Source organism: Puma concolor, chromosome A3 (genome assembly GCF_028749965.1).
Source record: "Puma concolor isolate L17-30 chromosome A3, mPumCon1.1.hap2, whole genome shotgun sequence".
NCBI classification, from domain to species: Eukaryota; Metazoa; Chordata; class Mammalia; order Carnivora; family Felidae; genus Puma; species Puma concolor.
Window position 1 is genome coordinate 137,744,169 of NC_141669.1, and position 26,824 is coordinate 137,770,992.

Here is a 26,824-nt window from a genome sequence, read left to right on the forward strand (position 1 = left end):
TGGGGGAGAGACACCGGTGCATCTGGACGTCCCCTGTGTCCTCACTGCGATAGAAGCACTGAAACCCTCCCAGTGGGCATCAGTCAGGGACCAGTTCAACAGGTTTTCCCCCATATCTGCAGCGGACACAGGTACTTCACAGAATGTTCCAGCTCTGGAACATGAAGTGCATCCAAAGTGTGTTGTCAGGTGACAGAAAGGATTGGAAGATTGTTGTTTTGTTACCCGTGTGAAATAACCCCCCCCCCCCCCACAGCCATACTCTATGTTATAAAGAAGAGTAAACCAGAGAAAGCAGGCATTTTCTTACCGAGTGTGTCAGCCAATTATGTTTTAGGCGAAATAGCTGCTGAAAGTTGGAAATATAAAAATGATGTGTACCTGTGCTTAACAAATCATTTCAACGTAAAGCAGGAATGCCAAAGGCCCTACACACACAAACGCGCGTTTCTTTGCCCCTCTTTGTCGTGGGCCGGGGCCCCGTTGGGAGCCTTGGGACCGGAGCCCCAGGTCCCTGCAGAAAACACGCCCGCTGTGCGCCTTCTGTGGTGTCTAGTTCAAGTTCTAGAAGACAGAGTAGGAGGTGAGGTGCTTCCCAAAGCAACGTGGGAGCTCACTCCTTCCCCATGTTGTTTCTTTCCGGTTCTTTGAGTAGTAAAAACTACATTAGTCCTTGTTATCTTAAACTTTGTAGAAAGTGCCAAGGGAAGTAATCTTCGAAAGTGTTGGGGTGCCCGAGTTTCTCTTGGATCCGTAGAGGTTGCACCTACTTTGTACTTGTTACAAAGTTCAGGAGAACAGTGCTACTGTAGTTCTTCCCTGTTTGCTTCTTTCCTAAGCAGATCTGGAAAGAAACAGCTGTTTGCCAGGGTCTAGGACTAACCGGGAGGGCAGAGCCTCCCCCCTGCGTGCTGCCGCAGTCCCAGGGCCGGGGAGCGAGGGCAGCTGTGGCCACCTGGCCCAGCACAGGTGGGTGAGAGCATCTCCCGCAGGTGCCCAGGCCCGCAGAGGGAGGGCTTGTGTGTTTGCGTGTGTGTGAGAGACTGAGAGAGAGAGAATTCTGTGTGCGTCTGGATCCCTGTCCCCGGGCTTGAAGCACCACGTCTGGTCTGTTTCCTGTTTCAGGCAGTGTGGTGAGCGCATCTCTAGAGGGTAGTTCTGGAAGGAAATGCCAGGTCGATACACCTGTGCCTTTTGCACGTCGACCGGGGGTGGGAAGCCTGGGTGAGGGCTGTGTGAACTCCCCTCTCCAGGCAGAGCAGGGAGCCCCCAGTCCCCCCACTGCCTTCAGCACCCTTTCCTGGGAGGGAGGGGAGAGGAGGGCTGGGAAACCGCCCAATCGGAAGGGATTGAGGAAGTTGTTACAGTTTCTTACTGTTCTGCTTTTCAGAATGGGCCTGTTTGCTTTTATCATTTGCGAACAGACAAAGGCTGTTTTTGAAAAGGTCCCCTGCCTGCCTTGAGGACTCAGTCACACTGAGCAGGTGCCAACTGAACCTGACAGATCCCAAACCAGGGAGCAGACCCTAGGGCTAGGAGCAGGATGGGTGGGGGGCGGATGTCACGGGGTTGGCAGAGGAGTTTGCTGTGGGTTTGAAGAACAAAGAAGAACTTGCCAGGTGTGCAGTGTCTCTGAGACTCGGCAGAGGTGGGCACATTCTGGAAGCTGGTGGGGCTGCCTGGGGCCCAGGTGTGTGCATGAGGGAGGGTCTTACTCTCTATCACTTTTCCCAGTCCCCGCGTAACCCGACAAGTCTAAGGACACCAGCCATGGGGTCACTAGCCAATATTGCTAATGGCAAAAAAAAAAAGGACCCTATTTGTCAAATTGCATCTGTTTTGGAAAGTCAGTAAATAAGCAGCAAGCACCTGGACCCCAAGTGGAATGAGTCTTGAGGGGATCCTGGCAACTCACCCCAGAGGCTGGGATTGGAGGAAGTGATCCCTGAGCGGCTGTGGGGCGGCTCCCACACCTGCCAGATCCTTCGCCCTCCCGAACTGCATCACCTGGGGGGGGGGGTGGGGACAGTTCTGGGAGCTCTGTGACCTGCTACCAGGACTGGCCCCTTGAACTCCTTTGTCCTGAGAAGATGAGGGAGACACAGGGTCCGTGACGGTCTTGTGAATCCAGATGATAATTCGAACCGAGACAGGACCGCTGTGGTGGGCTGACAGGTGGTGACGGTCAGGGGCCAGGCTTCCCCCTGAGGATGGGGCGCCTATCAGACACCGCTCAGTGGGAGCGTGACCAGATTGGCATTTGGAACCTACAGTGTAAAGAGAAGTTCATAAAGTTTTCTGATGGTGCACCCCAGTAGCAGAGGGCAAAACAGTCCACCCCGGATATATGTATGTTATTTGTAAACTATATGAGTGGTATGATGTGAGTATATTGTGAACGTCATAAAATGTACACAGAAATGGTAAGGAAGGGGCGCCTGGGGGGCTCGGTTGGGCGTCCGACTTCGGCTCAGGTTGTGACCTCGCGGTTCGTGGGTTCGAGCCCCACGTCAGGCTCTGTGCTGACAGCTCGGAGCCTGGAGCCCGCTTCGGATTCCGTGTCTCCCTCCCTCTCTGCCCCTCCCCTGCTCACACTCTGTCTCTTCCCGCAGCCTGACCTACGGAATCCTGGGAGGGAGGCCCAGAAGCTGGCAGGTCCCTGAGCGCACAAGTGTGCGTGTTGGGGGAGGGCTGGGGGGTGACTGTGATGCACTTGATCCAGAGTTCATCCTTGATGTGAAATAGTGTAAGAACTAGAATTTTTTTTTAAAAGCTTTTACAAATGCTTTTGTTGTTTATTCAACAAGTACTATACGTCCCAGCTCTGGGCCAAGCGTGGTTTTTTTTTTTTTTTTTAATTTTTTTTTTCAACGTTTATTTATTTTTGGGACAGAGAGAGACAGAGCATGAACGGGGGAGGGGCAGAGAGAGAGGGAGACACAGAATCGGAAACAGGCTCCAGGCTCTGAGCCATCAGCCCAGAGCCCGACGCGGGGCTCGAACTCACGGACCGCGAGGTCGTGACCTGGGCTGAAGTCGGACGCTTAACCGACTGCGCCACCCAGGCGCCCCGGGCCAAGCGTTTTAAGGATAAACCAGACTGTCCCAGGGGCTCCTGGCTAAAGTTGACAAGCTGCCTATCAGCAGAAAGGAAGGAGTCAGAGAAGGGGGCGTGTCTGGGTGGGAAATCCCGGGACCCTGGGCGGGGCTTGGGTGGACTTGGGTGTGGGGAGTGGGGAGGGTGAGCACTTCCTGCTCTGGCAGAGCTGGAAGAAGGGGTGATGCCCTGCGGGCTCCGGGACCCTCTCCTCGGGGTCACGTTTAGTGAAAAGCAAAAGCTGAGATGTAGTGTGTTCGTTGAATCCTGTTTTAAATGTAGCAGAGGGCGTGTGAAAAGCTGCTCTCGATGGATCCTGTGAAGTCACCTGTGAGGAGTTAGGACTCCCCTGTCCTCCCCAGGGGCCAGGCCCGTTCACAGAGCTCACAGAGCGAGCGCCTGCTCCCTGCCTGAACGGCACCGGCCATTTCCCCCCCACGGACACCAGGTGGCGCTGCAGATGGTAACTCGGGCAGGTGCTCTGGAAGCCAGGCCTTTGGGACCACCTGGTGGCCTCTGTGCTGGAGGGTCAGCTGTGGGTGAACCTTGCTGGGCACAGAGCAGCGCTGTGGGGGAGGGGCTCACAGACCCAGGGATGGCCCACAGCAGCCGAGCCGTACTTTCTCGGAGCCGTCACTTCCTGCCGGGTGGCTTGCCAAGCTGTCACCACCTGGTCCCCATGGCAGCCTCACGAGGGTATTGTCCCGTTTTGACGGAGGCAAAGAGGGGAAGGAAGGAGCCACTTGGAGCACCACTCTCTCTCGTGTCTTGCTGGGAGCGTCACTCTGTCATCCATCGGCCAACTCCCGCTGTGCTGTGAGCAAGGAGGTACGGCCAGGCCTCGCCTACAGCCAGCCCACAGCAGGCGGGGGAGGGAGGACCCCCTCGATGCAATTTCAGGATTGAGGGATGAGTCCCGGGATGTGCACAAGCCAAGGACGTGTGCGATTTCTCCTCCCTGAAGCCTCCACTCTCGGGCCGGCTTGTGCCCTAAAATGCTCTGACGCGCGTCCCATCCTGGAGGAAATGCATCAAAACTGTGGACCCACTGGTCCTGACCCTGCTTCAGACAGGCATCCAGGCTGTGTCAGGATGCGGGCAATGGGAGGAAGGTGGGAGAGGGGCCTCGAGGAGGACCCTGGTCCGGCGAGGGGGAGCCTGCAGAGGGAGGCTAACGGGGTATACCAGTTGGCTCGGGCTGCGGTAACGGGCTGCCAGAGACGGGGCGGCTTAGACATCACATATTTCTCTCTTCACAGCTCTGGAGGCTGGAGGTCTGAGATGTGGTTTATGCTGAGGGCCCCCTCCTGGCTTGCAGATAGCCACCTCCTCACCGTGTCCTCCCGTGACCTTTCCTCTGCGTGCGCAAGGGGAGGCCTGGAAACTTCTGTGTCTCCTCTAAGGACACCAGTCTGATCAGATCGGGGCCCCGCCTTTACACTCTCTTAACTTTAATCCCCTCCAGAGGCCCTGTCTGCTGACACAGGCACATATCCGGGCAGGGCTTCAGCCGTGAATTTTGAGGGGGGGTCCATTCAGTCCATAGTGCTGGGATGGGGGGGCAGGGGGCGCTAAGTCAGGAGAGGTTGGCCAGAGCGGGGGGGTGGGGGTGGGGGGAGGCCGCTGGCTCAGAATTCAGGGGAGAGGAGGGGTCCCCTGCACTAGGAACTCACAAGAGGAGGAGACTTGCCCAGCTCATCATCAACCAGGGACCTCACAGTCCCTCAAGAGCATTTATTAAGCACCTTCTGCATGCGTGGTGAGCGAAGCCAAGTGCCACTGGGGGGACACAAGTGAGCGTGTGCACCTGGGTGATCCTCGGGGCCACGTTGTCTTGTTTTCCTCACTCCCTCTTCATCCCCTCCTTCCGGTGAAACCCAAGTGGCACATGACCTTTCTGTTCGCTCATACGGGTCTCCGAGCATCATGCAGTCTAAGTCCCAAACTCCATCTGGTTCAGAAATCCGAATATCCTTCCCATGTGATGATCAAGGCTTCTAGGTGATTCCCTGTCTCGCCTGCCCCTCCCCCACAGCCCTTGTCCCCATCCCCCAGCGGGGGCCGGTCCACTGCAGCAGGATGGCCCTGGGCTCTCAGCTGTCATTGGCCGCTCAGACCCCGGCGTGCATGGCCTCAGGGGTCACATTAGAGCCTCTGTTTCCCTCAGAAGGACGTGGTATCTCGCTTGGACAGTTAGAGAACCCGAGACCCTTCGGGACCCAGAAGAGGATGGAGCTGCAGAGACATGGAAAGGATACAGGTCAGAGATGAGAGTTTTGGGGACCTGTTAGTCTCCTCTCCCTGCCGCCGTAGCACATCGCCGTACTTGATGTTTTTGAATAAGAGGAACTTACTATCTCACCATCCTGAGGGTCTCACTTGGTTAAAATCCTAAGGTCAGCCGGCTCTGTCTCCTAAAGACACCAGGGGAAGATCTGCTTCCTTGCCCTTCCCAGCTTCTGATGCTGCCACGTTCCGGGTCTTGCGGTCCCGCCTCCCTCTTCAAAGCCAGCAGTGGCTAGTGGTGACTTCCTCACGTCTCGTCACTCTGATGTCGACTGTCCTGCCCCCTTCTTCCACCAAGAAGGACCCTGTTGATTACATTGGCTGCCGCTGCCTAATCCGGGGTTCTCTCCCCACCTAAGGGTCCTTTGTCACATCTGCAGAGTCGCTTTGCCGGGCAGGGTCACGTATTCGTAGTTTCTGGGGTCAGGAAGTGGACGGCCAGGTAAGGCAGGACACCCTCGAGCTCCTCGTTGTGACCGGCACCTGTGCTCCACCCTGAGACCAGGCTTGGCCCTGGGGACGTGGAAATACGGGATCCACGCGACTGCAGCACTAGCTCACGTGTGAAGCGCACACCGGAAAACGTGTTCTTCCTGGGGAAGGTCGTCAGCCCAGGATGCCGGTCTCGGGGTTCCCCCATCAGGCTGAGAAATCTTAGCAAGTGCCGTCTCCTTTTGAACAGGATAGAGGAGAAGGAGGAAGAAGCAGTTCTAGAAGGCAGGCTGCTCCACCGCGTGCTTTCTGGGGAGGCACGGCAGGAATTCAGGGGCCCCGTGGACGAGAGTGGCGGACTTCCTAACGTGCGGCCCCGAGGCGGGAGGAGAGGGGCAGCCAGACAGCCCCCTCTGTGTGTGGTCCCCGTGCTCACGGGTCTCCAGACTGGCTCTGCGTGACCCCATGAACCCCCCCCCCCCAGCTCCCTCCCTGCGTCCTTGGCTCTCTGCTCCCTTGGTTCCTGTGCCTGCCCCGCCACACACGTGGATGTGCCACCAGCTCCCTGCCTGTCCCTCTCTAGCTCACCCGCACACGCTGTCCCCACAGCCTCTCCCTGTACGCGACAGGGCTCAAATCTTCGGCCCTGGCTGCAGGGCTCCGTGGCGCTGAAGCCCCCTGTGTCCGTCTGTCCTCTGCTCGTGTCCCCGTCGATGCCCTGACCGCCCCCTGACCCCACACGCACCGAAGCCAACGCCGTCCCCTCAACCCGGAAACCTGCCCGCCCTCCTGGGCCTCCATTCTCTGTGGACGTCCTGGCCGTGTTTCTAGATGTTCGAGCCGCGGCGTTTTCCTCCTCCCCTTCCCCGTCTCCCCCTAACACAGTCATCTGTTGAGTCAGGAGATGTGAGCCACACGCTGTGTCCTGCCTGGCTGTGGGGTCAGGGGGAGAGATGGGCAGGAGTGAGTCTGAGACTCCGAGACTCTGGGGGTCCAACTGAAGCATTTCTAAGGCACCGCTGTTGATTTTAGAAGGGGTCCGGCCCTGACCCTTCTGGCCCGGACAGAGCAGTGCGGGGGGCCACTGTGTGGGGCCCTGAGCGGCAGGCAGAGCAGGGCGGTCATCCTTGGAAGACGGGAGATGTGCAGAGTGAGCCCCGCACTGATTGTCCGGCTGTCCGTCCGGGCGTCTTCCTGTGCAGGTGCAGGGAGATGGCCTCACTGAGATGAGGAGAGTGGAGAGGGTGCTTCTGGGCTGTCGAAGCAGCCGGAATTTGTAGGACAGGGAATTCGAAAAGAGCGAGTGATGCTAACTAATCTGGATGTAAATTTTAAAATATAAAAAAATTTAAAAAAAGAAAAAGAAATAAAAAAAAGAAAAGAGTGAGCTGTGCAAAGGGGGTCCTCAGACACCTGCAAGGGGATTGAGTGGGGTCAAGGCCGGGGTGCTCCCCAGCAGGCAGAGCTCCGCGAGGCTTGGCAGAGGTCACCTGAGGGAGTGAGGATGGAACCATGACGCTGGAGGTCGGGGGGTGCAGGGGGACCCAGCCCGGTCCACAGAGAGCCCTGGATGTTGACGCTGGAGGTCGGGGGTGCAGGGGGGACCCAGCCCAGTCCACGGAAAGCCCTGGATGTTGATGCTGCAGGTCGGGGGGTGCAGGGGGACCCAGCCCGGTCCACAGAGAGCCCTGGATGAATACAACGGATGGTCTCTTGAAAGTCCAGAGAGACCGAGTCTTAGGAGCAGGGAGCGTGTCATGAAGGACCACGTTCAAAACCAAAATAGATTCGCAGCTGCTAGAAGTGTGTTCAGGGTCTTGAAGGACAAGATGGAGGAACAGATGGAGAATCGTAGCAGAGAAGCAGAAACTATAAGGGAGCTGAATGCAAATTGTAGACAGAAAAGATACAGTGGCTGAAATGGAAATTTCACAGCCAATTGAAAAGGGCCCCACAGTGTCAGCTTCTCGTGCGAGACAGGCTGGGGGGCCGTTCTCACGCAGGGGCTCGTGAACCAGGACCTGGGGCGGGCGGGGGACCCCTGGCATCCTCGTTTCTCTCCTGGCACCCAGCCCTCCTTGCTCCCCCTTTTCCGCCCCCTGCCACTCAAATGCCAACGCTTCCCGCACGCGAGCTCCTGCGGGCCGAGCCCGGCGGGCTCCAGGATGGCCGGTTCCGGCTGGGAAGCGGCTGCATTAGCGGCAGGAGGCGGGGCATCCTCGGAGCTCAGACTTGTGCATCCCCGTAATTACAGCCTTAGGATCAGTTCCAACGTGGGACTGATTGAGAAAAAGCTTTCTCATGGCTGGCTTGTCTGTCTGTCGCCGCGGAGCCTCTCAGCCATATGTTCGTATGTATCCACGGCCCCATTTATGTGTCGTCCTCCTTCCCAGGAAGGCACGGAGACGGTGGCTCTGGTGGCAGCAGCAGGCCAGGCAAGCAGGGCGGGTGGGGGGACGAAAACCTGTCAGAGATACAATCAGCCCCACTTTGGCTCAGGAATCCCCCTCCCAGGGACTGGGGGGATGGGAGCGTTGACCCCTGTGCTGGGGGGACAGAGGGAGGACAGTCCCTGCAGCTGTGGCCAGAGGACCAAAAGGAACACCTGTGTGTCCGTTCCGGGGGGTTACGCGACCGTCACTCTCTGGGATAGTTGGTGGCCCTTAAAGGCCAGGAGCCGGACTGAGTCACCCTGATCTGGAACCGGAGCCCAATGTGTGAGCGAGGCAGGTGCGGTGTGATTCCACTGCTGTAAGACGGAAGAGCGAAGTCAGAGTAAGTGGTTAGTTGTAGAGAAGTAGGCGTGGAAGTAAGGCTCCTAGAACATAGTAGTGGTTTCTTCTGGAGGGGAGACGTGGGCGGAAAGGGCGTCTTCTCCCTCCCTACCGCTGCTTTAGGCTTAAACTGTCTGCAGGTACCTGTTCTTTTTGGAGCTGAGGGAACAGACTTGTGGGAGCCAGAAGGCAGCCAGCTGGCTCTCTGCTCTCTGCTGTGACCTGGGACAGCTCCTGTGTCTGTGAGCCTCGCGGTCCCTCTGGTGCCTCCCCTCGTGGGTGGCTGGGGCCTGGTGGGCCCCCTCCGGCTCCGACAGTCGGGGCAAGCTCCCTGTAGGTGCAGGGTGGTCCCCTGAGGTCATCGGATGGGTTTTCTTTAAGTGCGTCGATGTCGTGAATTATCTGGATTGCTTTCCAAATGTTAAGCCACCTTGCACCCCTGTCAGTCATGGTATTGTTGTCATTTTTACAAATCCTCGGATTTGATTCGCAAAAATTGTTTATAATTTTACACCCATGTTCGTCGGGTTGTCAGTCTTTAATTTTTCTTTGATTCAAATATCTTTTCTGGTTTTAACATCACTGTGAATTCTAGTTTCGTAGCAGGGGTTTTAAAGTCCCCCCCCCCCTTCCTCCTCCGTCTTTCAACTTCCTGAAATAACTTATGCAGAATTGGATTACTTACTACATGCTTCATTGTCAATGTATGCCTCTGGGCCTGCAGGTGTTTTTGTCTGGCGGGAGGGGGGAGCGTTTTAACTACAAATTTTATTTATTTAATAGATAAAGGTCTATTCCAGTTTTGTTTTGTTTTTTTTTTTTTCCTTGAGTGAGCCTTGGTAGATGGTATAGAATCCGATGGAGAGCCCACTCGTCTTCCTGATGTTGGTAATTTCTCTGTCTCCCTCTTTCTCTCCCCCCCCGCCCCCAATCAGTTTGGCTAAAGTTCTATCAATTCTGTTGCTCCTCTCAAAGAACCAGCTTTTGGTTTCAAGGATTTCCTTCATCGTGTTTGTATTTTCAGTTTTCACTGTTTTTTTTTTTTTTTTTTAACGTTTATTTTTGAAGGAGAGAGAGACAGAGTGTGAGTGGGTTAGGGGCAAAGAGAGAGGGAGACACAGAATCCGAAGCAGGCTCCAGGCTCTGAGCTGTCAGCACAGAGCCCGATGCGGGGCTCGAACCCATGAACCGTGAGATCATGACCTGGGCCGAAGTTGGACGCTTAACCGACTGGGCCACCCAGGCGCCCCCAGTCACTGCTTTCTGCTCTGATCTTTATTATTCCTTCTGCTTCTTTGGGTTTAATTTGCTCGTCTCTCTCTAGTGTCTTAAGATGGAACATGAGGGCACTGATTTGAAGGCTTTCTTCTTTTTGGAGATAGGTATTCAATGATGTAAAATCTCCCCCAACACCATTTTGATATATTGTATTTTTTATTTACTTCACAATACTTTCTAATTTCCCTTTTGATTTCTTCTTGGGACTATGGGTTAGTCAGAAGATTTTTTTTTTATTTAGTTTCCAAAGATGGGGGTACTTTTCTAGAGAGCTTTTTGTCACCAATTCCCAGTTTTATTTCACTCTAATCAGAGAGTGTGTTTTCTGCGACTGGAGGGAGCACTTTCACACGTATGAGGACCTGCCTCTAAGTGTGTGTGTGTGTGGTTTCCTGGCAGCCGCCGTGCGCACACGTGGGAAGAGAGCGTTTGTCCTGGGCAGGGTTTTTCTAAATGTCAAGCAGGTCCCGTGGCCGGTTAGTGGCTCTCGTGTCTTCCACTCCCTTCCACTTCGCCTTCCTTGTTCTATCACTTCCTCAGGAGAGGTCTTGAGATCTTCAACAGCGCCTTGAGGTTTCTCTGTTTCTGCTCTCTGTCTGTCAGGTGTTGCGTTTTGCTTTTGAACCTCTCAACAGGTTCACAAATCTTTAGCACTGGTCCGTCCTCCGGATGAAGCCGTCCCTTTATCACTCTGAGATCGCCCTTGATCCCTGAGAAGGTTCTTGGCTCAGAAATCTACCTTGTGTGATGTTCACGAGTGCCTTTGGCTTTCCTTCGATGGGTTCAGAGCTGTGCGTCTTTCCCCTCTTATCTGTTTGTCTTTATAGTCAAAGTATGTGTTTTGTGGGCAGCATAGAGTTGGGTTTTGCTTCGTTATCCATCGGAGAGTTTTTGCCTTCCAGGAGGGTATTCAGACTATTTGTGCTGAATGCAACTCTTAGGTTTAAATTGTTTCTTTAACTTTATTTATTTATTTTGAGAGCGAGAGAGAGAGCAAGCGAGGGAGGGGCAGAAAGAGAGAGAGAGAGAGAAATCCCAAGCAGGCTCCTCACTGTCAGTGCAGAGCCTGACATGGGGCTTGAACTCACAAACCATGAGCTCATGACCTGAGCCGAAGTTTGAGGTGCCTGATAGGGACTGGGGGAGGGGGGCGGGGGACGTCCTGAAGGAAGCCTGGAAAGCAAGCCTGGAGTACAGGAGAGGAGGTGAGACCGCGTATGGAAATCCCGAGCCGTTAGCAGTCGGGCCTTAGCGTCTCATGGGACAGAGGAGGTCGTGTGGGGAGCAGGTGTGGACAGAGAGTCCTGGGACACACGGACATGTAGAGGTGGGGAGACATCAAGGAGCCAGCAAAGGAGACTGAGGCGTGGCCATCAAGGTGGGAGGACAGCCGGCCGGAGTGGTGGCTTATGGGGAAAGGGAAGGGAGCCTTTCACAAAGAAGGGAGTGCCGACCACCTCTGGGTCTCTAAAGGTACCCTCTGCCCCACTGGGGTAGGTAATGGGGCACATTGGCAGTTCCATACCTGCTGGTGTGCCCATGAGCAGGTGCGTGCAAGGCTGCCCCCTGCCTGCTGAGCCGGGGCCCTCGCAGTGCCACCCAGTGCTGTCCCGGCCACTGTGGCACCAGGGGACAGGCAGCATCACCCCACCCTACCTCCTCTGCCCCACCGTCTGCCGCACATTGGAAAGGTACCCCCGACGTTCACCGGAGTCGAACTAGATCTGGTACCATCAGACTTCTAATTTACTTAAGTTTTTGGCTTCTACGTTGATTTTTTTTTTTTTTTTTTTAGCTTTTGCCAATAAAGAACTCCATAGGGTGTTAGGCGGGAACTAACTAACACCCATCTGAAGGTAGATGAGAGTCTTGCCCTTGGAAAGACAGTGTTGGTTCCCACAGATGCACCCAGGGAAAAGACATTTTGTGGCAGGTGAGCTCTGACCACATCCAGAAACCAGCCTTGCCCGTGGGGACTTCGGGGGAGCCAGCAGACAAGTCAGATGGTGGCAGTTCTCCGGGAGCGAGAAAACGAGGGTTTTCCCTCCGCTGACTGCCAGGCGGCCTGTCTCCACCGAGATCTGCACACTCTTAGAGTTCAAGACCACCGCATGGCTGGGGGGGAGGAGCATGTTACCGTAGACCGAGTGAGACCCTCTCACAGAGACTCAGCCTCCTCCTCTTGGATGAACTTGCCCTGTGTGGCTGCGGCCGTGGGTTATGTACAGAGTTCTGGAAAAGGTGACCCTGACCATTTTTTCCAGTTGTTGCTTTTATGGAGGAGACAGTTTCTCTACCATCTATCCTGATGTTGCTCAACAGTGTTCTTTCTCTTTAAATAATTATCCATTTTCATTTAAGGAAATTATGATAAAAAAAACACAATACCAAAAAGCAAAATTAGTACAGAAAATGAGGAATTCTTGACCTCTCTATGCCAATTATAATGTCATATGTACTTAAACTTTCGGCACCTACACATCTACAGACAGGTTTCTGGGGATGGCACACACACATCTATACACCCTGCTGTCGTCAGCAGCATCCTGTGAATGTCTTTCTGACACTCAGTGACCTACAGGCCACCATTGTCGATGGGTCTGCAGAGGCTCATGGTACATACGATGTGCCATCATCTGACAGGTGTCATCCTGGGCATCTTGGTTTATTTAATTTCTTGCTTTCATAAATGACGCTGGACGAGCACCCTTGTATCTGGTTTTCTGTGCTTGGCCCACTTTTCTGTGTCAAAACAGGGAAACCAGTGCGTCTGGGGGCATCTGGGGAGGGAGGACTGCTTGCCTCCCACGGTCGGGACAGAAAGGTTTCCTGACCTCGGATCCTCAGCCTCACATCTTCTCCGAGTCAGACCGCTCTGGGATATGTGCTCATTCAGAGTGATTCTGGGGGCGCCTGGGTGGCCCAGTCAGTTGAGTGTCTGATTCTTGATTTCACCTCAGGTCACGATCTCACGGTTGGTGGGATCGAGCCCCACGTGGGGCTCTGCGCTGACAGGGTGGAGCCTGCTTGGGATTCTCTCTCTCCCTCTCTCTTTGCCCCTCCCCTGCTTGTGTTCTTTGTGTCTTTGTCTCTCTCTCAAAATAAATAAACATTAGGGGTGCCTGGGTGGCCCAGTTGGTTAAGCGTCCGACTCTGGCTCAGGTCATGATCTCACAGTTTGTGGGTTGAAGCCCCGTGTCGGGCTCTGTGCTGACAGCTCGGAGCCTGCTTGGGATTCTGTCTCCTTCTCTCTTTGCCCTTCTCCCACTTGCTCTCCGTATCTTTTGCAAAATAAATAATAAAAAAATACTAAAAGTAAATAAATAAATGAGCATTAAAACCACAACAAAAAACCCAAATTGACCCAATTGAAGGTTGGGTGGGAGTGCTGGCCGGATTCGTGGAAAGCCTCATTTGTAAGCTATTTGGAAATTTCCTTTGTTGACTTCTCAGTAACAAAACCTAGTAACCTCCTGACACGCTAGAGAAGACCTGATACCAGGCTCTAAGTTTTTGTTGTGGCCCTACTGTGTGCCCGTGCCGTGCCCAGAGAGGCTGGGAGAACGGCTTGCTTGTTCCCGGCACCAGGACTTTATGTGGAGCGAATTCTCATTTCCATCTGGAAATCTCTGACGAAGGTTCTTTTTCTCAGTTAAGAACAAATACGATTAAAGTTTGTAATAAGCCCAAGACATTTGCCATGGGCTTAAAAAGACTTTCGTTATCAAAAGCTTAAAAGATTAAACCACACTCAGTGTGGTTTCATAGTTGAGCATACTCTGGGTCTCTGAAAATGGCAATCCCTTCTTGCCGCGTATTAGACCCTTGACATTCATGAAGGATTTGTCCCGAGACCTTTGAGATGCCCTTAATTCGTGAATGCCACCAAAGCTGTCAGTTTCCCCCGGAACACACAGTAAAGACTAACCGAAAAATGCACGTGACTCCTTCAGGCTCTTTGTGATCCTATAAATGTAGGACTCTAGCCATTTATAAAGCTATTAAAACAAATTCAGGCTAGAGCCCTTGCTGGAATGGTTTGGGGAGTCATTATGTTCCTCTTTCTCTATAAAGCATAGCAAACAAGCTCATATTAGAAATTCAAACCTCAGCGGAGCCCCCAAGTTTTGTGTCTTCCTTTGTCCCCAACTTCTGTGAAATGTCACGTTCTGAGACTCATTTCTGGCTTTGCACCCCCGTCTTCGACACTAGGCGTCGGCTTTCTCGGGGAGCCATTTTTCTTTGCCTCCACCCAGGGGGTGTTGGGGGATGGTCTGAACCCCCGGATTGAAATCCATGTCCTGGTAAAGCTGCAGAACCGCCACCTGCAGTTACCTGCCAGGGGCGGGGGGCAGGGGGGTGTCTCATTCAGAAACTCACCGACTCCGCACATCACCGTTTCCCAGCATACCATCCTTCTCTGCCTGTGAACACCGCCAAGCCCACTTCTCTTAATTTAGACATCCCATCCTCTAAGATCTTACTCGCACCCGGATGTTGGCTGATCCCGGGCGTGTGTGGAAATAAAGATCAGCCTCAGCCTGGGGACCCGGAGTCAGCCCACCCTTTCCTTCGCTCCGTGTTCGCTGGTAACATGCTGCGTCAGCGCTGTTCCGGGCCCGCGGAGGGCACACTGCTGTTGACCTCAAAGTCTGGTGAAGGAGACAATAAATTGATGGACGGGGAAGAGCTCAGATCCAGGGGGAGTTCACGGTGTGGTGTCATGGTGATTGGAGTCCCCGCGGGCCCCTTTGAGAAGGACGGAGGCTGGCTGTGGGGACAGGGCCGGCTGTGGACGGTCCAGCAGAGCCTGGTGGCCTGTGGGGGGCAGACCTGCTCCGACGGCCCCGGGGTGGGCTGCTCTCGGGACTGGGGAAGCGGGGAGAGTGGACCCTGAGGGGAAAGGGGAGGGGAGGGGACCGCCATGGGAAGTAACTGTAGGTTATGGCCCAGACTCAGAAGGAAGCCTGAGTGCCATTCATAGTCACCCTGGGGGAACAGGTGTCAAGCAGGACTGCCCCTGGAGGTCCTCTGTGATCGATCGCCCACCCGTGGAACGCATGACCCACAGGCGGTGACATCACTCTCTCCCGGTATCGCCCCCCTGCCCGTCCGAAGGCGCCACAAGCTGACAGACACATCCCCGTTGCCCTGGTGCAGATTCCTTCGAGCAGCAGGGGGGCGGCTAGGTCGGCAAGCCAGCACCCGACTAATACCTGTGTCCTTGTCCCTTCCCTCCCGTCCCTCCGGCGGCTCTCAGGAACACTGCCGAGAAAATGCAAGAAGGAGCTCTTGGCGGTGAAGCTACGGAATCGGCCCAGCAAGCAGGAATTGGAAGACCGGAACATTTTCCCCAGGAGGACTGACGAAGAGAGACAGGAAATCCGGCAGCAGATTGAGATGAAACTCTCCAAGTAAGTAGTGGCTTGTCGCCTCAGGCAGAGGTGGGGGCCCCCCCTCGCAGCCCGCACCCCGCACCCCGCTGAGGCCCTGTCTTCCCTGCCCTGCGCCGTCTCAGGGCTCCCAGACAGGGCTCTGACCGCGACTTCTCGCCTCGCCACCGTCCATGCTGGGGACCGGACAGTCCTTTGTCCTGGGGGCCGTCCTTGTCTTCACGCCTGACACCCTCCTGTGACAGTCAGAACTGTCCCCGCACATCTCCACCTGCCTGTGGGGGGGCACATCACCCCCAGCAGAGAGCACCGGTCTGTAGAGGGCAAGCGAGCCCCCTGAAGGAGTGAAGGGGCCATGGCTGGGAGGGGCTGTGACAGCGTGGGCAGGACATGCCTTGTGGGCGTCCCGGACCTGGGGGAGAGGCTCTGTTTTCGCCTCCACCAGGCCACCTTCCTGCAGGAATGTGCATCCCGTATTGCCAGATCGCCTAAGTTTTTCAAGGAAAGCTGGAATCTATTGGGGGGACAGTACGTGCACCAAGTTGAGCCCATCTGCTGTCTGGCTGTGACCCAGAGCCACGAGTGAGCGCCCTCTGCTTTACAGCCCCCAGGCGTCCCCTAGGGTGGTCACTAGGGTTGGCTGTGTGATGGGCCCGGACAGTGTGGAGCTGTGGGTCTTTGTGGCTGGGATCTGCCGGGGTCCAGGGATGCGCCCTGGGACAGGATGCTTTGTTACCAGGAGGGGGACGGGCTGTGACTGCATGGTGGGCCCAGCATTGGAGGACTTTCCAGGTTGCTCCCCAAAAACCGGGGGCCAGAGCACACGGGGCAGTCCCACTCTCACCGGCGGCCCCTGCCACGAAGCTGGCCCAGAGCAGCTGAACATGAACCACAGGGCTTTTGTGGGAATCAGGCCCTTCGAGCCTTCTGGATCGTAGCCCCAGGATTGGGTGCGGGTGTCAGAAAGGACGTATTAATGGGGCTCGGGCACACACCTGTTGCCATCTCCCTGACCTCCCTGCTGCACCTTCTGGAGTATGGCCTGGGCTGGGCTGGGCTTGGAGGGACAGGGTCCCAGACTCCCTCAGCCTACCCGTTCCCCCTTTAACCCCCAGAAGCTGGTTCTGCAGAGCAGGAAGGGATGGCATCCCGATGGCGGACCAGCTGTCCCCGTGCCTCACCCTCAATTTGCCCTTGACTGGCGCTTCTCACTGACCCCTGCACCCAGGTCACCTGCAGGGACCACGGGAACATACAGGTTCCGATGAAGCAGGTCTGCAGCGGCCCTGGGGTTCTGTGTTTAGACAAGCCAGGGGACGCCAGTGCTGCTGGTCTGTGGGCCACCCTCAGCGTCTTCCAGCCTCGGTAGCCTTGACATTTGGGGCCGGGTGAGTTTGTGGTGGGGTGTCCTGGGCAGGCTAGGACGTTTAGCAGCAGCACTGGCTTCCGCCTGGTTGGGGGGAGGGGTTACTCCTATCTTGCTTCCACCCACCCCACTGTGACAACCAGAAATGCCTCGAGACATTGAGTGTCCCCTGGGGGACAGAATCGTCCCGGTCAAGAAGCACTGATCTGAAGGTCAACTTGGACTTCTTCTCCCGGGGGTCTTTCCTCTGCCTGAGGCACGGGGCTCTTTGGGTGGCTCAGCCCTTGTTCCGCTCTGCACCAGGGAGCGTGGGCCCCGGTGGGCCCATCTTCCGCTGAAATCCCTCACTGAATGTTGTCGGGGGGGAGGGCGGGGAATGTGCAGACCCCAGGTGCTAGGATTCTCTGTGCCTCGGTTTTCTCACCTGTAAAATGGGGTGATAGCAGCTGCCAGGCCCATGGCAGAGGAGGGACTGGCTCAGCAGGGCACAGGAGCCCCAAGCTGGGGTCCTAGACACTTGGAGTCACACACACAGACCTGGGTTCAAATTCTACTCTGCACTGATGTCCAGGGTGACCTTACCCCTGTCTGGGTCTTATTTTCTCATCTTTAAGGTGGGATGCTGACCTTCCAAGGTCATCGTCTGTTTCTGGGAGATCCCGTAAGGAAGGCGTGTTACACAGCACCTGCCCCTCGGCAGGTTGGGCTGCTGACCTCTGCGAGCTGGGGCCTCTTCCTGCGTCATCTCTAAGCCTTGTGGCCAACGGTGCCTGTGACACAGACCGCCGCCAAGGTGTCTGGTGGCTACTTGGGGCTCAGGAACCCCACGGGGAAGCTTCTTAAAATACAGATTGATGGGGCGCCTGGGGGGCTCAGTCGGTTGAGCGTCCGACTTCGGCTCGAGTCACGATCTCTCGGTCTTTGGGTTTCAGGCCTGCGTCGGCTCTGTGCCGACGGCTCGGAGCCTGGAGCCTGTTGGGATTCTGTGTCTCCCTCTCTCTCTGCCCCTCCCCTGCTCGCACGCTGTCTCTCTCTCTCCGTCAAAAGTAAATAAACATGAAAAAAAATTAAAAAAAAAAAATACAGATTGGTGAGCCCCATCCAGACCCGAGACCGGAACAGTCTAACAAGTTGCCTGGTAGGGGTGGGCTGAGGCAAGCCACCAGTGTGAGCCCGTATCAGCGGATCGAATGAGGCTGTGATGCCCCTCAAGCCCTTCTCGTTGCATCTGGGTCACGCGTCAAAGACTTAATTGACTCGTGTGAGGGGCCCTGGGCAGCGGAGATCGCTCCTGTCAGCTCGCGCCTTCCTGCAGAGCCACGGCCTCAGACCTCTTCCTGTGTGGCCGAACCGCCCCCCCTCCCCCTGCCCCTGTGCCTGGTCCCCCTGCTTGGTGTGGGGCAGATGCTGGAGGAACACGTGCGGGAGGGAGCGGGGAGGGAAGCCTAGGAAGCAAATGCATGAACCCCTCGGGAGGGGTCCAGCTATCACAGACGGGGAGGAGGCCTGGGCTGGCGGAGGGGACCCCTGTGGACACAGGGCCCCAGACCAAGGTCTGCCCCTGCTGCCGGGGGGTGTCCCAGAGGCCCCCTGAGGAGAGGGGTCCGGACCAGCATTTCCGAGAGAGATGGCAGGTGTCGGGTGTGAGCGGTTGTCCGAGGTGCAGCTTGGGCCCGGCTGTGGGGCCCCGAGGCCTTTCCTCCTGGGTGTCACAAGGCCCCTTTCGGGGTCGCGGCTGTAGTCACCATGCTGTGCCAGAGGCCTCTTGAGTGAGGGGGACCTGAGGGCACGGGCACAGCCACGTCCACGGCCACGTGGGGTGTCGCCATGCCTGGCCTCAGCTGTGCTGCAGGTGCCGTGGGCGGGCCGTGGGGTGTCCAGGCCTCACCCACGGCAGGCAGGGAGGTTCTTGTACCCCTCTGGGGAGCTGCTGGTACAGTGGAAAAAAATGTCAGACCGTGGGCCAGGGAGGCAGTGGGGACAGTCTCCACGTCCTGGGATGATTTGGGGACTTGGTGCCACCACCCGGGGACTTTGATGGCCGTTGCCTCAGCAGAGCCCCGACCGCCTGTGCCTGTGGGCCGGGCTCCTGGCCCCGCAGTGGGGCCGCAGGCTGCTGGGGTCCGGCTCCCGGGCGCCGGGGCTATAGTCCCAGCACTGAAAGACCCCAGGCCGCCGTGGACATCTAGCTCCAGCGTTTCACGTGAATGGGAGAGTCTGTGCTTCCCAAACGGCAGGCACCGTTGAGGGGGCTTCTCGGTCTGTGGCCCCCTGAGTGCCTGACGACCTTCAGTTTCCTTTCACTCACCCTGGCCTCAGCCTCATCAGTGATAGCCTTGAGTCCCGTGTTCTCGTTACGTGTTTTTTCTTTTTTAAATAAAGGAGAAGAGAGTTCCTAACTCTTCACCTGGGTGGGGGGTGCGGTGGGGGTGGTTCTGAGCCTCAAATGAGAAGCCACAGGGAGGGGGGTGTGCGTCCTGAATGAAGTCTCCTGCAGGTGTGCTGGAATGATCTTTTTTCCCCCCCAGTTTATGTATTTATTTTGAGAGGAGAAGGTGGGGGCAAAGGAGGGGCAGAGAGAGGGGAAGAGAGAGAATCCCAAGCAGGCTCCAAGCCGTCAATGCGGAGTCCAACGTAGCACTCGATCTCACAAACCGTGAGATCATCACCTGGGCCGAAATGAAGAGTTGGCTGCTTAACCGGCTGAGCCACCCAGGTGCCCCTGGAGTGGCCTGTCTTGACCCTCTCTCCGCCACGTCTTTTCGGACTTCCCCTTTCCGTTGGTGCACCGGCCACATTCACGCGGTCATGCACTCAGCAGGTATTTGCCGAATAGCTGTGACGTGCCAGACACGCTGCTGGGTATGAGGTGTCCTAGCAGACAAGACGGAGGTACTCTCTGCCCTGTGGGGCTTACTGTTCCTGAGTATGCTGCAGGCATGGCTGGATCCAGATGCTCCTACGGCATTGATAAGAGTTGGTCTACTTCTGTTCCTTGACTTGGTTGTGCTCCGTGTGGCTTCATTCTCTGGCTATTTTGCTCCACATCCTGGTCCAGGAAGCTCCAGGCTTACCTCTGTATGGGAGCCCATTCCTGAAGCGATCACCTTGACCAAAGGGATGGAAGGGGCTCCCTGGACACGTTTAGATCACATGCTCATCGCTGAACCGATCACCGTGGCCGAGGGAATATGCTCATTAATCAAGCTTGGCTTGCCTAGCTGCTGGTTTCCTCCATGGGATGTGCACTTGCGTGAGGGTTGGTCTTCTGTTTCTCTTATTTCTGGTAAGATTGAACATGTTTTCAGTGTTTATTGGCTCCTTGGTTGTTTCTTCTTCTCATGAACTTCACCGGCAGGTTTCTTTGTGTTGATGGTTTTAGGAGTTTGCTTTGGAAATTGTGGCTTCGACTCCTTCCTCAGTTTGGTGAGTTACACAGCCGTTCTCTGGGGCTCGTGTTTTCATTTAGGTCATACTTTCCTGTGTGCAGAAGTATTTCATTGTAAGGTCGTTGGATTACCAATCGTACTCTTTAGGCGTCAGCGGGCTTTTCTGTCAGGGGCCAGCAAGTCAATGCTTCCCGCTTTGTGGACCCTACAGTGTCTGTTGCAACAACACGACTCTGCTACTGTAGCACTAATGTGGGCTTAGCCCACGTGGAATGGTGCGTGTGGCGTTGTGCCGAGAAAACTGTATTTACAAATGTAGATAGCGGCCCATGGGACAGAGTTTGCCGACCTCCGATACACTTTATGGTTCATGCTGTTTGTGTCATGTTTAAAAAATCCCTCCCTACCCAGAGGTACAGAATAAACTTACTTTTTTTTAAAAAATGTTTATTTATTTTTTGAGAGAGAGAGACAGAGAGAAAGGGGGAGACACAGAATCTGAAGCAGGCTCCAGGCTCCGAGCTGTCAGCGCAGAGCCCGACGCGGGGCTCGAACTCACACACCGCGAGATCGTGACCTGAGCCGAAGTCAGGGCTCAACCGACAGCCCCCCCAGGTGCCTCAAGAGTAGAGTCACTTATTGTACTATTTTTGCACCTGCCTTCTAGTTCTGCCAAATGATAATGGTTTTCTATGTGATAAACAGACCAGGTTCTCTTTCAAAATAGAGTGTTACGTGAGTTGATCTAAAGGAAAAATAGTAAACAGTGGTGGTATATACGTGGTTCAAAACCAGGACAAAATCATCACGAGGACACTTGGTGTAAGAGAAGTCCAGGCCGCCCCCCCCCCCGCCGCCCCCCCCACCCCACCCCTGCCTGTGGGCGCAGGAGGGGAGGTGGGAGGAGGCGGGTGCCAGAAACCAGCCTGAGGGCCTGGAAGGCCCCCAGTTTCGAGGAACCCGAAACACATGTCCTGGACCGGGTTTCCTCCATTACTCACTGAGTCTGTCGCGCCTCTTAAACCTTGGACTAGAACGGAGGAGGTGCTGTGACTTTTGTCACCAGGTTTACAAACAGAAAAGCAACCCGGGACCCAGAGAGGGAGGCAGCTGAGAAGTCGCATCCGCATCCGGGAGGAGGGTCAGCTGCTGTCTCCCCACAGACACGGTTTAATTGGATCCCTTTGTCTTTGTTTTGCCTCCTTGCAGGGTCTTGCGCTATCACTTGCGGAATAATTCAGCCCTGGTTGCCATGGCAACGTGCCCTCCACCGAAGCAGCCTGAAGCGCGATGGGTGTTTCTGTTTTGTTTTATTTTCTTTAATTTCCAGACCTTTAATGGTTTCTCTTCCGGGCGCTCCCAGGGCCGTCGCGGGTGAAGTGGCCGCTGTCCCCGGCTCCCTGGCACAGGCACCTGCTGGGTGCCGGGTGTGGGGGCTCCACGAAGTGGGGGGCATCTCTCCAGACGGGAGCCCAGCTCACCTCTGTGAGTGACCCTGTCAGTGACTCCGCCACATTTAAGGACCCCCAGCCCTCGCGTGTCACACAGTAGGCGTGTTCTGGACATGATGCCCACGGGCGCAGACTGTCGTGCACACGGTGTAAGGGGAGCGACGGTTAAGGACGCCCGCGCGCTTTCAGTTTTAAGTGCTGGCCCCGGGTAGTAAGTGTCACTCACTTTCCCTCTTTTGATTTCATCCTCGCAGGAACCCGGGAAGATGGGTCTTCTCTCCATTTTACAGAGGAGAAAACTAAGCCTTTCCAAGAAGTTAGGGGACTCGGGAGGCAGGGTGGGCGCCCTGGAACCACACCCGGGCTCAGGGGAGGCCTTCTGCCAAAGCGCCGCCTCACCCGCTTCGGGCTTTGCACTGTCTAATGTTGGCTTGGCTCCCATCACCGTGCGTTCTGGCCTCCGGCCAACACGTCAGGCCTCTGGGCTCCCAGTCCTTCCTGCCTGTGTCCGGGAGGGGGGGCGCAGAGATGATGCAAAGTGTCCCCTGGTGCGGAGCAGTGGGGGTGAGTGAAGGTGTCCAGAATGGCCCCTTAGCCACACATAGGCTTTGGGGAACTGGGGCCAGGCGGGCTCGATCCCTGCCTCGCTGTCACAGCGGTGGGAGTCGGGCAAGGGCCACCTCTGGGTCTCCCTCCTGCCTGCATATGGAGACTGCGGCAGCACCCCTGGGGCTCCTGGGAAGGTTCTAGGTTAGTCCTTGAAAGAACGTAATAGTGTATCCCTGGCAGGAGGCGCTCAGGGAGACAGAGCTGCTGCTGGCAGGAGCTTGGCTGGGACACACCTGGGTTGTTTGTCACCTGTCACTTCCATAGAGGAGGAGGCCACCCGGCGGGCCGCACTGAGGCTTGAGTGGAGGCCGTAGAAGCCTCTACAGGTTGGGGAGCAGCCCCGCATCCTTGTTAATGATGATGTGATCGTTGTTCTCGTCTGTTCTTATTTGTGACTGTCCTGTGACCCGCCTGGAGACAGAGGGGCCTGAGTGCTGCACGAACTTTCTATTAAGTGTCCCGTGGGGGTGGGGGTGGGGGGGTTCTCCGCTCTGGGGCTGTGTTGTGAGCAGCTGATTAAGGCTCAGTGATGTCCTTCGGGACTTGGTCCTTAGCATGCCACCACCGGAGTTTAGTGCTCCTCGTCGTGTCCCTTTGTACATTTCGTTCTGCGTCCGGAACAGGCTGCCACCACTCAGCCTCCATGGAAACAAGTTCGCAGGAAAAAAAGAGTGTCGTGCACAGCTGCCCCCACCCACCATGGTCGCCTCAAAACCTGCAGAATTTTAGGGAAGACGCTGGATGCTGTTTTGTTTTTTTTAATTTTTTTAATGTTTATTTATTTTTGAGAGAGAGAGAGAGACAGAGACAGAGAGAGACAGAGAGACAGAGCATGAGCAGGGGAGGGGTAGAGAGAGAGGGAGACAGAATCTGAAGCAGGCTCCAGGCTCCCAGCTGTCAACACAGAGCCCGACACGGGGCTCGAACCCGTGAACTGTGAGATCATGACCTGCGCTGAAGTTGGAGACTTAACTGACTGAGCCCCCCAGGCGCCCTCCTTGGCTGGAGGCCTTTAAGGACAGGGGTGGAGGCTGGCACGGCTTTATGGGACCCGAGTATCAGCCTTGGTCCTGTTGTCCACTGAGGCCTCACAGGCAGCAGGGACCCCGTGCAGGGTCTCAGTTCTGTGGACACAGAATTTGGAAAACACAGAAATCTTTCTTTTTTGTGGGCTTACCAGGAAGAAAAAAAATGGCTTTTAATTTCTGGAAAGGAAGCCACTCATTTGGGCAGAGTTGAAGCTTCATTGCAGGGGCGGGGGTTTATGATAGCAGCGGGGCACTGATAAATATTTGCCGATTGAGGACCCGTCGCTCTGTGCCGCCCCCCCCCACCCCAACCTGCAGCGTGGGAACCCAGCTCATCCCGGGCGACTCGAATCCAGTCCCACAGGCATCCTCCGAGATGGGGACAGAGCAGCGTGGTTATTAATATGGTTGTTATTTATTTATTCAGCGTCTTTTCTGTACCAGCCTCCTGCTGAGTGCTTCATACACATTATCTCCTCGAAGCCTCACAGGGACTCTCTGGGGGTAGCTACTCCTAATGGTCCTGTTTTTCAGATGAGGAGAAGTGCCTCAGAACAGCGCAGTCACCTGCCCCTGCGCGCACAGCAGGAAACGTGGGCGGGTAGCTGGTCACCTGGTCACGTCAGTGTGCACATCTGATCACCAGGGGGCTTTGGGAGCACACAGATTCCTGGACCCCACTCCAGACCTCCTGAGTAGGAATCTGTATTGCAACGGGCCCTTCCTCCCCAAGTGTCCCCACTGCCTGACGATGCTCTGTATCCCTGCCTCGGGACTCTTGGAAGACTGTTCTCTGAGGTTTCAGGATCACATTGTGCTGTGTTTCTGCACCACAGCTGCCTGGTGGTATCTTAAGGAGAATGCACACTTTGTAATCAGTTGCGTTTCCCTTTTGCTTTGGCCGCCAGGACTCTCAGAGTCAAGTGCGCAGGTACCCATGGCAATACTGTAAAAAAAAATATTTTTTTATGGAGGCCCTCTTAGGGTGTATGAGATTTTACCATGTAGTGTCGTGTTAGAAGTGTTTCCATACCGTGACACAGTATTCAGATGTTCATTTTTTAAAATTTACTTATTTTGAGAGAGAGAGCATGTGCATGTGTGAGCAGGAGAGGGGTAGAGAGAGTGGGGGAGAGAGAATCCCAAGCAGGCTCCTTGCTCACAGCACAGAGCCTGATGCGGGGCTCAAACTCATGAACTGCGAGATCACGACCTGAGCCGAAACAAGAGTCCGATGCTTAACTGACTGAGCCACCCAGGCGCCCTACAAATATTCATCTTTAATAGTGTCTCGTATCCCAGGACCAGATAAGTCTGCCGGCTTCGCTCTTCCCTCCCAACAATCCACAGACTTGGGATATTTGCTTTTAAGGTAAAACTACAAGGCTCATTTTCACACGTCAGTGTCTTCCTCTTTATGGATTATTTTCATGAGCTACACTTCAAGAAACAGGAAGAAGAGAAGAAACATAAGAGCAGGAGGAGGAAAAGAACATTGAATTAGACCAGGTCATTACTCCAGAATAAGGCCCACTTGTCAGCTGGAGCCCAACAGATTGGGTGGGGAAAAGCCTGGACCGCTGGGCTCAGGAGAGAGGGCGCAAAGCTTGTAAACAAATGCATGGGAAGCTCTCAGCTTCACTAGGAAATGCAGATGTAAAAATTCATAGTAACAAAGAGCCTTTCATCCTCAATTAAAATGACAATAAAACCAAAAAAAATTTTTTAAATGTTTATATTTATTTTTGAGACACAGAGAGACAAAGCATGGCCAGGGGTGAGGCAGAGAGAGAACGAGACACAGAATCGGAAGCAGGCTCCAGGCCCCGAGCTGTCAGCACAGAGCTCGATGTGGGGCTCGAACTCCTCAACCGCGAGATCACGACCTGAGCCGAAGTCAGAGGCTCAACCGTCTGAACCACCCAGGCGCCCTGACAATAAAACTTTTAAATAATACTGCTTTGAAATCGTACCTTTTACTATCTGTATTAATAGAAGTAATAATAATGAGACTATAGAACACTATCAGCCCTAGCGACGTGATTTACACACACACACACACACACACACCCACACACCCCGCTGGCAGCCGTGTGGCCCAGAAATAACTGAGCAGGGCACGCAGAGAGCTCCGTGACAGCCCGTTGTAACCGAACATTCCACTTCTGGGAGTTTTTTTTTTTTTTTTAATTTTTTTTTTTAACGTTTATTTATTTTTGAGACAGAGAGAGACAGAGCATGAACGGGGGAGGGGCAGAGAGAGAGGGAGACACAGAACCGGAAGCAGGCTCCAGGCTCTGAGCCGGCAGCCCAGAGCCCGGCGCGGGGCTCGAACTCCCGGACCGCGAGATCGTGACCTGAGCTGACGACGTCGGACGCTCAACCGACTGAGACACCCAGGCGCCCCTCCACTTCTGGGAGTTTAAAGAAGGAGAAGAAGGACACTGTGATGGTTACCCGTCACCTTCAGCAGGTTCTGCTCCCCTGGGGAGCGGGTGATGCAGACGATGGGCCGGTTGACCTTCCAGGTCTCCCCAGCCTCTTGGCTTTTGGGACCGTTGCCGAGACGTGAGCAATCGTGGCAGCTCCAGCCGACACACCGGCTGCTTCGGTGGGGCGACACTGTTCCGACCCATCACGAACATCAAGGCAAGGAGGTCGGCCTGATCTGAGCAAATGTTGGTGACTTGGGTCAGGTTACCCACTGCTACGTGGGGGTCTGGATCCAGCCCTGCCCCGGGGCAGAGACCCCACAGTCAGGCTGGCCCGCGTTGGACTGGGCTGTGCAGCCCTAGGTAGGTCGTTAAACCTCCGGCCTGTTGCCCTCACCGCCCGGGGGCCCTAACCGTACATCTGCGCAGGGGACACGGATTCAGGGTGTCCCCGGCGCATGTGGCCTGAGAGCCTGGTTGCTGTCGTCACACTTGCCCATTGTCTGCACACCTGCTGTGATTCAAAGCCTCGTGGGGACAAGGCATCGCCACAGGTGTGGTCTCCTCCCTGCAGAGCATAGTGTGACAGCTGAGTCGGGAGAATCTCCGGCCTCCAGATGCAGGTGACGCAGGTCTGCGTTAGGTGCTGGGACAGAACGTGCTAACACGCAGACGTGGTGCCCACAGGAGCCCTCGCTCAGGCTGGCCGGGGGGAGAATCACCCTGGGCCAGCGGAGGGCGGGGGTGAGCCTGGTCTTGCTGGGCCTTTGTTTCTTTGTTGCACCTGAAGCCTCGAAGCCCACGATTCTCACGTCCACAGAAGCGTCCTTTGGTAAATTTCAGATGTCATGACCACAGCAGCAGCATCCCGGACAGACTGGCCCCTGACTGCTGGTGGGGCGCTGAGCTGACCGCTTTCCAAACCTGACCACAGTCCCGGGCAGAGCCTATTGTTCCCCGCTCTGCTGATGAGGAAACGGCCGGAGAGGCCACATTGTGTCCCAGCGTCTCAGGATTAGCGAGCAGCCAGACGGTAGGTTCTAGAGCCCCTGCCCCCACCCGATGCCAGGGTGTCTTGCCCTCATCTGCACACAGTGTAGGAGGCTAATGACTTGGGATACGGTCCAGCTTCTGGTAGGTGTCGTACTAATGAAGCTGTTAACAGCCATCTCGGCCGGGCTGAGTGGGCCTGCTCCCGTGTCAGCAGCCCTGGGACTTGGCTCTGTGTCCCATGTGGCCTGAGACGTTGTGCACGTGCCTCTGCATTGGTCCTTAGAACATCACGCCCG

At 55.5% G+C, this 26,824-nt stretch overlaps 1 protein-coding gene across 5 annotated transcripts in view; it reads left to right on the forward strand.

Moving 5' to 3' along the window:
- PHACTR3 (phosphatase and actin regulator 3) overlaps positions 1-26,824 on the forward strand; it is a 237,736-nt gene that overhangs the window by 179,805 nt on the left and 31,107 nt on the right. For all 5 annotated transcript variants that reach the window (XM_086702610.1, XM_086702609.1, XM_086702611.1 and 2 more), the window contains one exon: positions 15,128-15,281. In XM_086702610.1, the coding sequence (XP_086558736.1) occupies positions 15,128-15,281 (154 nt within the window). The remainder of the gene's footprint in view (positions 1-15,127; positions 15,282-26,824) is intronic.